This window comes from Perna viridis, chromosome 3 (genome assembly GCF_037379345.1).
Source record: "Perna viridis isolate PV_CMFRI_1.1 ecotype Kerala chromosome 3, ASM3737934v1, whole genome shotgun sequence".
In the NCBI taxonomy this organism is placed as follows: Eukaryota; Metazoa; Mollusca; class Bivalvia; order Mytilida; family Mytilidae; genus Perna; species Perna viridis.
Window position 1 is genome coordinate 34,604,366 of NC_142447.1, and position 16,884 is coordinate 34,621,249.

At 29.9% G+C, this 16,884-nt stretch overlaps 1 protein-coding gene across 4 annotated transcripts in view; it reads right to left on the bottom strand.

Moving 5' to 3' along the window:
* LOC148621999 (regulator of G protein signaling 12-like) overlaps positions 1-16,884 on the bottom strand; it is a 36,259-nt gene that overhangs the window by 5,059 nt on the left and 14,316 nt on the right. For all 4 annotated transcript variants that reach the window (XM_088571448.1, XM_088571445.1, XM_088571446.1 and 1 more), the window contains exons 3-7: positions 9,778-9,885; positions 1,605-1,781; positions 1,127-1,213; positions 594-740; positions 166-373 (exon numbers count right to left, since the gene is read on the bottom strand). In XM_088571448.1, the coding sequence (XP_088427574.1) occupies positions 166-373; positions 594-740; positions 1,127-1,213; positions 1,605-1,781; positions 9,778-9,885 (727 nt within the window). The remainder of the gene's footprint in view (positions 1-165; positions 374-593; positions 741-1,126; positions 1,214-1,604; positions 1,782-9,777; positions 9,886-16,884) is intronic.

Consider the following 16,884-nt stretch of genomic DNA (forward strand, 5'->3'; position numbering starts at 1 on the left):
AATATTGTTTAGGCTTGTACAAATATAAAACAAAATAGGGGTTCAATTTATGTTCTTTACTTTCTCAATTTAAATGAAAATACTATTGAAAATTGCACTAATATTTGTTTCAACCTAAAATATTAGGGATTGACAAAATCTTTCAACTCTTAAATTTATACATACTTCCTCGCCATGGCAACAAAGACCTTCTTCTTTTTTCTTTACTTTCAATTTTTGATTTATTTTTCTCATCTTTCTTGTCTTTCTGCCCACTGAATTCATCAGTAGGTAAGTTTAATGGTTTTCCTTCCATCTCTCTCATCAGATAGGTCTTGTACAACTCAGACTTAATAAAACGTGGATAACTGTCCTGTTTCATTAGCTTGAAAATCTACAAAACACGAAGGGTAAAATAAGTTAACTTTTCTAAACTGTAAACAAATTTCTGCTATTTTTCATCCTTGATTTCCAATCTCACTACTATTCTTATGACTTCATCTTGTGGCTTAAATTTTCCAAATCTTTAGCTTGTATACTATTGCAAAATGTAGTAGAGCATATTCACCCATTTTTTCATTTCGTTTTTGAAATCAAAGCACTGAACACATTACCTCTTGTTGTGGTTTTTCAAATATACTACTGGAAGGACTATCAAGTTGCTTTTCTACAATTTTGACTGTGACATGTTCTACATTGACTGGGTCAGTAGCTTTCTGGGACATATACGTCATGAAGATCTCCTTAGCCTCAGCTTTTCTCTGTAAAAGTCAATTTAGTTTAGTAAAAAGGTAACTACAATTTTTTTTCCCAATTTCCTAAGCAACCAAACAAACTTCAAGTATGTTCAGGTCAAAATACAAGATATGAAAAGTGCAATTCATCTCAAGTTACCAATACGATATTAAGAAGTTTGAACTCTATTTCACAGGTGACATATCTATATATACCATGCAGTATATATCATACATGCAAACAAATTTATCATTCAAAAAACTAAGCTTCTAAAACATCAAAATTCTAAAATGGATATTTATCTACAGCTTAACTTTGAATATCTGATTGATTTTTAGGTATAAAATTTTCTGTTGATTGCATTTGTCTAGGTAAATGCTGTAACCAAATATTTATTAAATATCCTAAGTACCTTATCAGAGTCCTCAATTTGTTTGTACTGTTCACATGTCCTCCAAAATATAATATTCTCCTGGCTAAATTCTTTCTTCAGAAATTCCTGTAATGAAATACCAATATTTGTTTTAAATTGTGAAATATAGCTTCTGTAGATTTATTATTTGCTTGAAAATTAAAGTCAGAAATATTTGATAGAAGATTTAACATTATAAACAAATTAACAATGTATATTTGTATTTCACCCTTTAAAAGGCCCAAAGGCAGACCAATAATTCATAAGCAAAGAAACTTGATTTAAGTCACTTGCAAATCATATTACATGTCTTCTGAAATTTTGCCTACTCAACACAAATGTGTCTTTTATCATCTACATTTAAAGCAAAAATAATGATATTTTTAGCAAAAAGCAAACCAAAGATTGTTTCTGATTTGTTTATGAATTAACTGATGTGTCTATCGATCCTGGTAATTGCCATAGCAACCAAACTTACTGTGAAAACAGCCAGACCACCAGTATCATTAAGGAGCTTGTTAAAGTTAACTGCCCACCCCGACACACGACTGATGTCATCATCCTGGTCCTCCTCCTCACCATTGTTAGTGATGTTGTTCACACTGTTGGCTGTTGATAGTCTGTGGTTGGTCTCAGTTTCCAAGGCAACTAAGCTCTGAAAGAGTGAAATTATACTTAACTAAAATGATTTCAGAAAATGTTCCAAATTCAAATAATATGTCAAAATGTTTACCATTCTGACTTCATGAAGGCCTCTCTGCATGAATCACCAAGTTACCACATTTTATGAAGGCCAACAAACATACTTAAGACATTAACTTTTGTAACCAAGTTTTCAAGCTTTTATGTAACAGAATACAATGACAACCTCATGTCAATTGAAATTTTACTTTCTTTTTTTCCATATCTGAGAACCAAGTACAGAATTATTAAGGTAAAACTTCTAAATGACCCTGATCACCCCATAAAATTAAGTTTCGTAAATAACATCATATCATACACACCTTTTCTTCACCATATAAAGTGCATTTGAATAGGAGATGAATTAAGGAATTGGAAATTAAAGAATTTAAATGTATTTACCATTGATTTTACATTTACAATTCTATCTTATAATCGGAAGGCGTGAAACTCCTAACAGTACCATAAAGTAAATCTTAAAGTTGAAAATAAACATCAATTAAAAGTCAATTTATTAACAGATTTTTATTCAAATTTTTGTTTAAGTCTTCAATACATCATCATCGAAATATAAGAAAAATTGCTAACTAATTTCACCTTACATTGAAGAAAATAGACAAATCCTTGCTCAAAATCCTCTTTAGAAAATCATACTAATTTATCTCTCATTTCAAGAATGATTTTTGACATACTCTATTATAACAACACAATTTTTCTTATTTATAATTATAGAGTTTAATTCAAATTCATATAGCATTATATTTTTCACCTCCTGTGATGACATTTTAAGTTGATAAAACATAATTACTTACTAAAGTTGACAAACTAATCATCCATTTTAACTTGGAGAGAAGGAAACTATCCAAGTTATCATAAAGACTATGTATTCTACCTCTACCCTTCATTTTACACTTTACTCTACGAAAACCGTTTTACAAATGTATCAAGTTTTTCAACTTTTCTTAGAATTTGGATTAAATGAATTAAATTTGTTTACACTAAACCTCTTAATCAGAGATAAGAATCAATAGATAAATTATCTATAACTGGAATCACAGATCAAAGGACCAGTTCACACCTAGTTCTCAAATCAACAAAGTATCCTACAACCAAAACAATAGCAAAGGAAATAGATATACAACCCCAGGATATGCGACATCTGAATTACTTAGATATTTACATTTTTTCAATTTTATCCCAAATATCAATACTGCCTGAGGCAATACAGAGCGAAAGTTATGACAAATTTTGATTAAGTATGATCATTTTCCCTACATTATAAATTGCATTTATATATAACTTGACACTTTTTTTTAAATACACAAAATTAAATATCTAAATAATAAAGCTATTGTTTATGTTATCTATGATCTTTTCAAATGAAACTTTAACATACAAAAAAGCTCACAAATAACTGTTTGATTACTTCAATCATGATGGAAATAATTCCCACAAAAATAGACTGCTTTATAAGTGAAATTTCCTTCCTTACAACAGATGTAACATCCTGAAGGCCAGAAATTCTTCATACATAGCAATTTTTCAAAAAATAAATTCCTAATAAGGTGCAACATGCAAACAATACATAGTTAAGGACAAATATAGCTTTTTTTAACTAACCTATATTAATGTAATGACATTCTAAAACAAGTCCTATCTATCTTAAAGCTTAGCTCAATCATTTAAAAACAATGACTAATGGCTATGTCTAAAATCTCTTACCAAACGAGTACGTGGCTGAAATATATTGATAAACCTAACTAACTCCTGGTCATCCTCTAAAGAATAACTACGTCCTGATACACTATAAGATCGTTGATACATCTCTCCATACTTATCACCAACAAGGCAATACATCATCTTCCATCGTAATATTCAAAGTTTTTTACATTTCATGACTATTCTTACAGCACTTAATTCCAATCCCTCATAATTTTATACATTCATTTGAATAAAAATGTAAATAAAATTTATGTCTCTTTTAAATCCTGTTTTCGTGACCAACAAAAGAAATGATCACATTACACATGTTACTGGATAGATGTTCCAAAATGACAAATTAGTCGACAAGACTGTTCAACCTTAAAATTGTAAATGTTACACCACTCGACCAATCTAATGTAACGGAAGTACATAATTTGATTGCAGTAATATCTCAAATTACATTATTAGACAAAAGACTGACCTAGTATCTAAATAAAGCCTAAGTTTATCTGTCAAATTTAGAAATGGGCTAAAAACTGATGAAAATCAGTCAATATCATGGCAATAGAGATAAATTTGTCCCACAGTTATTTGTTATCCAGAACTCATTATGCCAGAAACATCTATATGTTATTAGATCCATTCATTGCCTCAGAAAATCTGAATACATTATGGCAGTTCATAGTATTTCAAGGCTTACAGCTATACAAAGTGGTTCTATATATCTCAGAATGACATTGACGTGTTCAGTTATTTGTCTAAAACCTTGTCCAAGTTCAATTTTGATAAAAAGTGATCGATTTAGAGCCATATTCTACTTAATGAGTTGTATGGGTATATACTTGAGAACTTCAAGTATGTATGCCGCCAAACATTTCAGCATTTCAAGTACAAAGGAAATAGACCATTCTTTCAAATCAAGATACATGTAACATTGAACACTATAATGAGTATATAGTATAACCTTTGTTCCCTATTTTTTTTCTACTGAAATTCCTGTTGATTTTAAGAGACACTAAACACCATGGGAATATTACAATATATTAAAACCTTTACTCTGTTCTCAACCAAGAATTTGAAAAAAATGTAACATAAGTAAACTGAACTCAAAGGTAAACATAACAAAAGAGGTAACTACCATATAAATGAACAAAAAGTGCATCAAATACTTAATACAAATATGTAAATTAGGTACAAGATTACAAACCACTAACAACTTTGTAAAAAAAAACTTACATAGTTGAGAAGTGACATATTACACTGCATGCTCCTTTTGATTTTTTTAAATGGAACATGCTCAGTGCTTTTTCTTCTTTGTCGACTTTTCTTGTAATATAATCTTTCATACTGTTCTTGCCTCTCAAAAGATGCTCCATTCAAAGTGATGTCCAAATACATCTTATTAGAACCCAACTTATCAATCAACATCATGAATTAGCACAACTTAACTAACAAAAAGAAATTCTAAGTTCAATATCAAAGAAAGTCCAATACAATAAATAATGTAGTTTTCCAAGATCAGGGTGTGGAATGAAAGTCAAAGTTTGACAGGTCATATATATTCATTCCACATAGGGTGGAAGCTGTCATTTTTAATTAAATCAGAGATAAATTAATCAGATAAAGCTTGTTCTACAAATGTTCAGACATACCTGGAAAGGCAAATCATAATCAACCAATCATTTTGCTTGATGATATGCAATCAACCAATCATATTGCAGTATTGGGCCTGAGGTAAGTGTCAGCTTGGATAGTTAATCCAATTAAGGTATGAACAAGCCTGTCTAACAGTTTTCCTGAACTCTGACCCTCAGGTAAAAATTGACACTCTGATATGTTAACCATGTAAGATGATTGAGATAATCATTAAAACAAATTAAATAATCCACAATAATCCCTAAAAACAACTCTTCTTTTCAGATGTGACACTAAAGGTGAAATATACATTTAACTATTAATCACAATTAATTAGAAAAAAATCAGAAAATAAGTTTTCACTTGTCAGGATTTATTCTTGTTTAGAATAGTTAAATCTGTCTTTGAATTGTATCAATTTTTAGAACAAGAATATGTAAGAATACCATTGTTTAAAAACAACAATAATGTCAAAGCTCTTGAAATACCTACAGACCTTTCATTTACATAAAAGTTATACATTGTTAGATACATTTCAATTACATCTTGGTTTAATTTTACGGTAATAAGAATATAAACATCAAACAAAATTGAACTCTTAAAACACCATTAATGTAAAATAATAAGTTGTTTAATACCAAATAAAGGTAAATGCTATACCTACCTGAACACCAAAATGTTCATCACTAAACTATCCTTCTATCAAACAGCATTAAAATCATTCATAAAATATATAAATTTGATCATCTATATCTTCCTGATTCACCAGGATGGAAAATGGCTAAAATCACAATTTTATGGACAAACATAAACACCTAATTATCCTATAACTTATAATTTGCATTTTATATATATTTACATATCTATGGATGGCAAATATCATTTTTAATATATGATAGTTATGAAACATTCATCTTTCTCTGACCGAGTAATGGAATAATGAGTGAAAATTGATATCTATCACCGATATCCTGAGACTGACAAAATGTACAGATTCTACATTCAGTTGTAATATACCATCTACCAGATTCTTTCAACAACTTATGGATAACAGTTCTAAATCTAAATAGGGTAACATAGTATCTATCACTGGAAAACCAGTTTTGTTAAATTTGATTTTTTGCTAAATGACTACTTTTTTCCTGAGAAAACAACTTGAATCTTTAACAGGTATTATTTCTAAACTCATATTGGTAGGATTAATTGAAAATGGGAGAAATGCCCAGGAAACACAAATTCTTTTTTTTAAATATCAAGACAACATTTAATGATATTAGAAGAAGAAAATATCATATTAGGATTTCATATCAATATTAACACTGAACATTCAGTTGATCATTAACACATTTCAAAAAGATTATATTATACAAAAATAAATCTTGGTACAGTTACTAATTCAGTAAAACTAAAAACAAAACTTTCATGTTTTATTAACACATAATTAGGGCCCAAGCTAGAAATTAAGGGACATAAAAAGGAAAATACTCTGTAGCACAAAATGGTTTTTCAATGTTCTTGTAGCCAAAAATTGAGTTGAAAACTGTTCAACCAGAAAAAAAACACCTAAATAAAGCACACACATGGCATAGTCCAATATCAGAAGTTAGTACTAGTAACTAATGTGAATTGACACAGACTTGTTTCTACTATCAACAAGCAACTCATATGTCCCCTGCCACCGTAAATAAAGTTGGAAGTGCAGAGGTCTCATGACTACTGTAAAATTTGTCAAATCAAAATATGGGCACAATATAATCAATTACATAAGGTGATTAACAGTCCTAAATAATTTAAACTAAATCCTTCAAACAGTTTCTGAGGAGTTGTGTCCACAATTGCGACAGAACAGATGGACAGACGAACACTGGTATTTTTATTTCCTCTTTCTCATAGAGGCAAGGGTCAAATATGCAGTTCAAGCTAATTTACAAACACTAGTGGGGATGCTTGTTCAATGGTGGGGAGCAAGTGTTGTGTGTGAAAGCCAACAATAGATCAAGATAAGGGCATGATGGAGGTAATGAAAAGATCATTGATATTGGACATACTAAAACAGAGAGTGGTGTTACTAACAATATTGATACAACCATATAAAACATTAAGTCCAAGTTTAAAAGAAAACTATAAAATACAAAACCGTTTATAATATCGAAGAAAAATTGAAATCATAGAACAAATATGATGTAGTGATGACAACGTAGAAACCATTAAGTTAGGAAAATACCTTTCACGATAAAAGACCACTTGAGTGCATAAAATTCCTTGTCAGATTTTAGAGTAATTTGGCTTTATAATGGGACCCACTCATGTCACGTATTATGCTAAAACTACATATTGCCACCACAAATAGCACAAAAAACTAATAACATATGCTGTGTATTATCAAGGGTTGAAAGAGTTTTGCAATTGACATGTACAAATAGACTCTTTGATTACTGGAAGGTAAATACCAATTTAATCTTATCAATCTCAATGGCCATGTATTATATAAACATTTTCTGCAAATCTCCAAATTTACCTGAATAAATATTTTATATAGATAAGGCCTTGTCATTATTTCTTTTCAGTTGAGAAAATGTTTTAACCTTTCAGCTAACAATTTAAAATGTATTTAACATTTCAATGGTATAAGATTCGGTCCAACAGGACTACACAGTGTGCACAGAAAATGTTGGACCCACTAAACAGGATTTACAATTCCTGTGAACAAAAAGCACATATGTGTCTGTTTAATAGAGTGACTTAACAAAACTGTAATACTTTAATATTTCCTTGTATTGTAACTGATTCAAAAGTAAATTACAAAGTTTAATTCGTTCCGTAATAGGATTATATTTAATTACTTTATTTACTATGACACTGACTTTGAGCTGAACTTTTGCCCATTTTGAATTATAAAAGTTTCCGTACATTATACATGATTGTATCACCATGTGATACACACAAGGCTAGAAATCAGGGTTGTCATGTCATTAAGAACTACCTTATTTTACTTGGAGAAATGGATTTTCATTTTCTACTACATTTCCCTTTCTAATTGTTACAATTACCATTTTTGGGTGACCAGATGTAAAAAAAAAGTTGTAACTAAATCATATACAAGTACCATAATAAGTATTGTTTTCAATTTTTATATCATTACACAAAAAATTATAATATAAATGCAAAGAAAGGCGAGAAAAGTTATGTGACTGATGTATAATAAGTCAAATTCTTTCACCATACTTGCACTATTTGACATACCTACTACATGCTAAATAATCAGAGTACACTTATAAAGCATAACAAAATCATCAAAATATACATTCGCTAAAATTCGCCTGAATATTGCTGAAATATTGCTTCGCAGGCGTTAAACCCCAATAATCAATCAATCATTCACTAAAAATAATGTACTATTAAACAATACAAGTGATCTTATTTTATGATAACCATCATACGAGATTCGCAATTCATACAAATATATATATTTTTGTAAATACAATTACAATACAGTACATAGACTGACATTGAAGCACAATACACTACAAATTTAAATTTCAAATATTCAAAACCATCAATTTTATCTGGTCTCAGTTTCTTTACATAAAACAAATAAGGGTATACAAAATGCATCCAGGCATCAAGTTCCATGTGATAAAATGTGAACTCAAAGGGTAAATCATATAAAGTGCCTTAAAGAGACCATGCCATTTAGTGTATAGTAACTTATTCAATACAAAAAGATACACATAAAGGACTAACTTGACAATTAAAAAAATATTCCACACATGCAGTGCTTGTGAAATGTATAACAATAGAGAGACATGTACCAGGTAGTCTAAATACCAAAATATATGCAAACAAAAACAAATGTTCAGAATCTGTCCATGCTATCACTTGACATTTTATCATTTATAAGTAACACACTAAAAAGTTGTCCTTTCTGGAAGTAATTGTGACATCAATGTCAAAATCAAACTTATTTTTAATCTGAATCTTTTATGTTTCATGTGAATGGACTTCCTACTTCAAATTGTACCTCAAAGGAGTAGTTATAGTATATATGCATGCATGGAGACAAAAAAGCAGTTGGACTGAATATTAAGTACAAAAGTTTCATTAACACTGCATATCAAATTCCAAACAAAATAACACTACTATTACATTGATAATACAGTTCCTATTATGTGATTAACTTTTCTGGTAGTTAGTGACAATTTTCTAGTACAATTCCAAGGCTCGAAAGTTGACTTAAAATTGGTATCTTTACCTAAACTTTGTTGATTTTTCATCTATAAAACAACCAAGCCTAGGCGCCATAAAACTTGAAAAACTGCACTTCTGAGAATTGTTTGAACTATTTTTGACGTCATAAAATCAACCAACTTTGGAATAATCATAGAAGTTAAGAATTTAAAAGTTTATTTAAAAAAAAAACAGGCCGGGTCTCTTTGAATATCAATTGGTAAGCAGACACCTTATATTGTATATTCTTGATAAAGACTTTTGCCATTATGTTTCATCTGATCTTCACATGGTAATCAATCTTTAATAGTTCTAGTTTTTGCCAACAACAGCCATGAACTTAATTACCTCTACAATGCTGGTAAATAAACTGGTACCAAATTACCATAAAATTCTAAACTTACCTCATGAGAATGACTGAATGGGTGTTGGAGTCGGGAAAGTTTTCTGGTCCTGGGCTGTGATTTCCCTAAGCTATCCTGTAAGTCATCAGATGCTCTGTTCTTTTCTCTCTATAAATCAAATAATAAAATAAACATTAAGTTATAATTCAGCAAAATGTGTGAGATACAGACTTTTTAATAAAATCAGTTTACTGTTAACTTTCATTTGTAGAGTCAACACAAGAGGATTTATTGTACTTGAAAAACTATATTGAGTGATTATACTGAAGAGAGACCAACAGGAAGGCTTGTCACAAACCATTTCAAACATTAAAACTGATGCCATTATACAAATGAATGAAAAGTACAGTATCAAGAAGAAAACAAATGCCCATATAATGATGTAGAAACTATCAGTATACAAGTACCATAACAAAGGCCATTATGAAAGCAGTAGAGATTCAAGTTATCTAAACTCTTAAGTCAATAGCCGATCAATCTACTGCCCATAAAAAGGTAGTAAGTTTGGTAATGACTGAGGAAATCCTGCCAGGTTCCTTACCTTCATATATTCATTGAAATCTTTGTAAGAGAATGTAAATGTAAGCTTTCGTGATTCACTCTTTTTTCTTGGTCGCCAACTAGCTGCCCCACTTACATCAGGGGTCAAAGGTCGAAAATACAAGTTCTTTAAACTAAAGCTCAGAGAGCTGGATTTCTTTCTCTCTTTCAATGAATAATTCATAACTTTTCACATTTAAATCAAACAATGCTTTCTATAAAAGTACAATCATACATAAACACTGTCAGCATACACAAATATAGCTCCAGATTTCTTCCATCACAGTTAACACATGGATATAAATGGAATAGTATGTACACTCATCAAAACTGTTAATGATAGAAGAATTTTTCATGTCATCTTTTTTATTCTACACACTGTATAAAAGACATTTTTGTGTGTACTGAAAATTCTTCCCTTTTCGTAATATATATAATAATCCAAATTCTGTCCTAAGGCAACCAACTAACATGTCCAGTGATACCACCAATGTAATGATGGACATTAAAACATCCAGCTGTTATATCTATCAACTACATCTATAAATAATGATATTTCTAATACCAGCACATATGACTGCAAATCCTAAGTCATAGAGACAGTTTATGATTCCAAACAAGTTGATTTCTCCCTGACAATTCTCTGACGATATTACTTAAATAAACATCAGCTTTGTCATATCTCACAGAATTAGCCTGTCAAATGTGTGATAGTATTTAAACTTATATCTTTTAACGATTTGAAGGTGTAACACAAATATGGGAGAACCAGGTAGTTAAAGGTCGGCCCCAGTGACTATAACGCTATAATGCCATATCCAAATTATTGACAAGATCTTCTGTCCAATATTACACTCAATTTCATATAAATGATTAAAGAAAAAAATGATCCAAAGTCTGGGGAACAATATGTAAGATCAATTACTTAAAAATAACCAAGTCACTTATGTCTAAAGAAGAAAATTTAAATGTTGGTTTATGCTTTCTAAATCCGGCAGGGTTTTAGAATCAATATTTTCAAGTATTTAAAGTTTTGAATACAAAGACCACATGGGATATAAATGTGTAGATTTACTCTTGTGTATATCATTACGTATAATGTATAGGGCTGTATAAAACCTGAAATCACACAGAAAAAATATCATGTCATGATGATGTATATTCCTTAAACTTGAACTCTTAAATATATTTTTTTCTTTCACCTATTGATATGTAGCAGTCTTTATAAATTTCAGGCAGGACAAGATTTGTATATGTCAAAACCCCACCAAATTCAATTTTATTTCCTATTCAGAAACATTCACATACCATATAACCAGTTTTGGTTGGATATTATGTTGTTGCTATTTCAAGATAAAAATTATATATATGTATATTGTTTATGAAATTGACACTTTGCAAGAGTTATTGTTCCTGATTTGGTGTGATTTGGTTAATTTAGTGGGATATGAACGTATGGTTTTCTCAAAAATACAGATCTATATACAGAAAGGACTATCGTTACATAAAAAATATAGCATGACCAAAAAAGCATCCTTTGTCCAGTGGGTTTCTATAAAATGAATCATCTCTACCTTAGACAGTGTCTGAATTTTAAATGGATTGGCACTTTATAGAATACAGGATTTATTGGCCATGGGGGGTTAACCTTAAAAACAATGATTTTTAAGCATTATTCTTCTTTAATTATCCACTTTAAAAAATCAAAACCTAAACTGATTTAGTTCTCAAAACCTTAAATTCACAAACTTCTAAATAGAAAGAAATATAATTTCATGAATAATGAAAACCAACTATGTAATCACAAAATTTTTTATAATTAATTTTATAAAAAAAAAATCCCCAACAAAAAGCATAACTTTAACCAAAAGCCAAAAACCAATAAAAAAGGTCAATTTGGTCTTATTTCAAGGGAAATAACTTTTGGACTTGGAAAGTGTATTTGTACACTATCAAACAAATGATACATTTATTAAATCATTTTAAATAGCTATGGAAGCAGTTTATCTTTAAAAATATCGGAGACAAAATCTAGTAATACTTGACAAATTTACTGCATATGATGAGAAATATGAGCAGTGACTTCAATGTATTTAGTGGACCATATGAATTTTGTCAAAAAACCCTGTAAAAAGAATATATTTATTGCAGGAATTGACTAGAAATATTTCATTTGATAATAATTTATATTTAAGGCCTTAGATTCATACTACATGTATTTCCTTCTTTCACTCTTAGACAATAGTTATGTGTAAATTTCGTATGAATCATGCAAGAGTAATCAAGGGAACCAAGGTTATAGCGGTAATCAAAAGAATGTAATCCAGGGACAAAGACCAGACATGGAAAACAGACATACACAACAAAGAACATAAAGTAACTAAAATCATACATACAAAGTAACAAAAGTAAATGAGCAACTCGGACTCCACTAAAAACTGGCAGCATGGACCAGGTGTACTGGTAGGGTAACGGGAAAATGGCAAAAAAATATGAATATCAATTAAACTGCTTTTAGCACTGGGTTTTTTTTTGTGAAAATTGAGGCATGAACAAAATTTCAAAGATTAAATAATGTAAAATAAAATTCTGATCATACATTTGCACTTTTCATATTTAATATCAAGGACTGTTTTTTCCATCATATGTATAAATTGAATGTCAACCCATACTCCTGATCCGACTTCACACACAAATATAAATTTTGTTCCATTTCACCTTTTTCCAAAATTTTAAAAATTGTCCACAAAAAAAAATAATTTGCATTAACAGTAAAATTATGATAACAGATTATTTATTATTTTAACTGAGTTATCTACCCTTAAAATGTTCATTTTCTGTACTATTTTTAATCCTGATGGTGCAAATAGTCGAACTAAACTTTTAACATAGTAATTTTTTTCATACCATGTTTCATCCACTGCCTGATTCTTTCAAAGACTGCTACTTAAGAATTACTTTCTGGAGATCTAATACTGTCTCAATGGTGTGCTGTGAATATTGCAATTTTATCATTCTGGATACAAAGGGATTTTAATTTTTCAATCTAAGTAATATAAATTTCATTCATTGTGATTACAATAAACTCTTTTCTTCCACTAATAACAATACATTAACTATTTTTGAATTCATATACTAGGGTTTATTTTTGGAACTACCAGTAATTACTTAACTAGAACTAAACAATAGAAAATATAAGAATGTACTATAAAAGTCGTGTTCATTTTGACATTCAATTGGTCAAGGGGAAATTACTCCAGTTGAATCCTAAATTATCATGATTATGACAAGTAAAAAATAATACTTGAAGCAATGAAAATTTTATAAAGGCATTTTTCTTTCTCTATAACCATATTACAGCTTGATACTTTATTAATAAGACCCATTATCATACAAAATGTGCTAGAGTAATAATGAACAGTAGGTGAATTCATGAACTTTCACCAAAATCTCATGTGCCAGCTACATGTAAGGGCATCATGCTTTTTGCTTCAATTTTTTTTTAAATATTCACTATTTCATACTGCAACACAAGGTTACATTTCAGCTACATATACAGATTCTAGTATGTAGTTTTAACGATTTGTCCTCAAAAAAGCAGTAAGCCTTGAATGTAGAACTACTAGTTATAAAAAGAAGGACTTGTAAAAGTAATTGCAAGTTTATAGTAAACAAACATGTATTGCTTGTACGATGATTTTAAGATGACTAAACACTTTGTTTTATGCTGTAAATGCAAATTTAGTGTTTAAAGTGTTTAAATCCAGTTTTTGATATAATTTTACATAAAATGAATGCATCTTTATCATATATAGGGTATGCTTTGTCTTAAAATTCTTCTAGATATACAGAAGTTGAGGCCATATTTGTTGAAACCTCAAACTACTATCAATCAACAAACCAGTAAAACAAGGGTATGCAGAAAATATCTTAACATTAACCATATACAGAATTTTTGAAAAATAAATCAAATATTATAAAACCCTCAAAACTTAGTAATACAAAAAAACTAGAGCAGCACAAACAGTACCTGGTAACAACGTACCGTTAACTACAGATATATCCAGTTCCAGGAAAAATATTAGAGTTTGAGTGTTTGAGTCTAAAGGATGTGTCAGATCATGAACCACAATATAATCAACATGTAAGTAAACAGTAAGATATTAAGTCAAAACAAAGGACAATAAAAATGATCATGTGATGAAAACTTTGCTGCAATAAGTGAAAATAAGTCCACAAACTCATGAAACTTGGACAACCACAAAAATTGACAACTCCAAATAAATTAACTTTCACAGTTACACCTGCTAGAAAGAAAGACATTCCAAATACAAATGAAAATAACATTACTGAATGTAATAGCTGATGTTTCCTCCTCTAATGTAAAGGCTTGAGATTGTAAAAAACAGATTAATTATTCTTCTACATATCAAAGTCATATATTTAGACTGTTGTTATTCTATATGTACTTATAAGATTTTCTACCATAACAAATAAATCAAACTTAATTCAAATTCAGTCTAAATATTGAATACCCTGATTGACAGAAAGCTATAAACAGTCGACTCCAGAATATTGTGTTGGTATCTTGCCAAGACTGAAGTCAAGTATGTTTCTCATTTTACTTACAAACTAATATAAGTGTTTGACTTTGATACTTTAAACAATTTAAAAAATTGCCTTGACTTTACAAAAATACACATCAGTAGGGCAAATGTTAATTGTTTTGGTACCACATGGTCGAGTAATGAGAAAACTTTAAGCATAAAAAGCTATTGTTGCATAGAATTTTTATCCAAATGCAAAAAAATTACATATTGATAACAATACATTCCTTTATATAAAACTTTTTGAAATGATAAACATGATAAAGATTAAAAAAAAAAACTATACCTGTTTTCTGAATCGTGATATAAAAGCTTTGGTGACAGTTTCAACCGGACCGGGGGTACTGGGACGGAATACAGAATCCATTGATACCCTACTACGTCTCCCAGTACCTATTGTATGGTAGGGTCTAAAAGTTGACTTCCAGCCTAACAAATCACCCATTTCTAATCTGTCAGATCACATTATTTTATAAACAGCTTATCCTTAGATTTCCATAACAGAGAGGTATACTGCAAGTACCTCATACGTATGCGCTTTAAAAACCACTAAACTTCATAAGTATGTTATATATTCCAAGTGAGTACAACATTTGTCCTATAGGTGTAGACATTTGTCACAGACTAAAATGGAATAGTTTACTCTGGATACTTTAAATGCTGATAATGTCAATACTAAAATCACTATCTTCTATAGACAACCCTTTTCCCTGCCAAAATACCAACCAAAGTTGACAAACATTGATAACCTAGAACAATATCATGATACTCTACTATGAGAGTAGCAACCATCGAAGCAAGAGATGGCTATCTGAAACAACCTCTTTACACAAATTTTGACAATCCACTTTACTGATTAGAATCATGGGAGGATTATACAATTATAAAGTCTTAAATCCACAACACTTTGTTTGGTTGTGTGCCAATGGTTCAGTAACCATACAAGTACCATGAATACAGAAGAGGCTTTATTAACGCTCTGGGTACCAACAATACATCAGATATATCAAATTGAATTTGTTCAAACAACAAGATTGACTTAAAACTTTAACACCAAGGTTGATAAACAGTGAAATGAATAGACGATTGGTAATAATTTTTCCACTCACATGGCTGATGTAACAATACTTCAATAAAATTACAACTATATATCAATGCAAATCAACTGAGTTATTTCAATGCACAGATTTAGTTACAAGATAATTTGATCACCGATAAGAAATAGAATATTCTGAGTACTATTTAAATTTACTGGACTACTTGGACACCCATCAATGGTCCTACTAGTACTAGTCAATGACTTTCTTAAAGATATCTGCATTTTACAAATGAACTCAGTCAATCTGGCAATAACCTCTATTTTTTCAATTAAACACTAAGCTGATACATCTTCGTACATGGGTTAAAGGATTGCTTTTCAGTACATTAAAATAAAAAAAAAACTGTATGAAGTAAACCCAGGGAATCTAGTTACACTTTTGTCAGTTCGAAATTTTGCAGAAAAAAAAAAACCAGTAGGGGAATACTACAACTATGTACATGGCATCAAGAAAACTTTATAACTTTATAACGGTCACAATGCTGGAGCCTGAAAATTCCTTTTTGAAAGATACTAGTATTTTCTAAAAAATGAAAGGGTACCAGTAATAAAACCCCCAATTATCTTTCCATCTCTCAATAAAGCATTAGAAATTTACAGAGATAATACCTACGGCCTTCCTCAACAAAATCTAACAGTTGACAATATCATCCTAGTCTAAAGGTCAAATCCAGAAGAGACAATTCAAAGCCTATGTAAATTATTATGTTTTCAATAAAATCTACTTCCCTACAAAAAAATAAATATAAACAAACCTTTTTATATCTCGCCATTTAAATCAATATTAGATCAAGAATACAACATATCATAGTCCAAAAAAATGTACTGGTATAACAATGGAAACACAATGTACCATCAAAA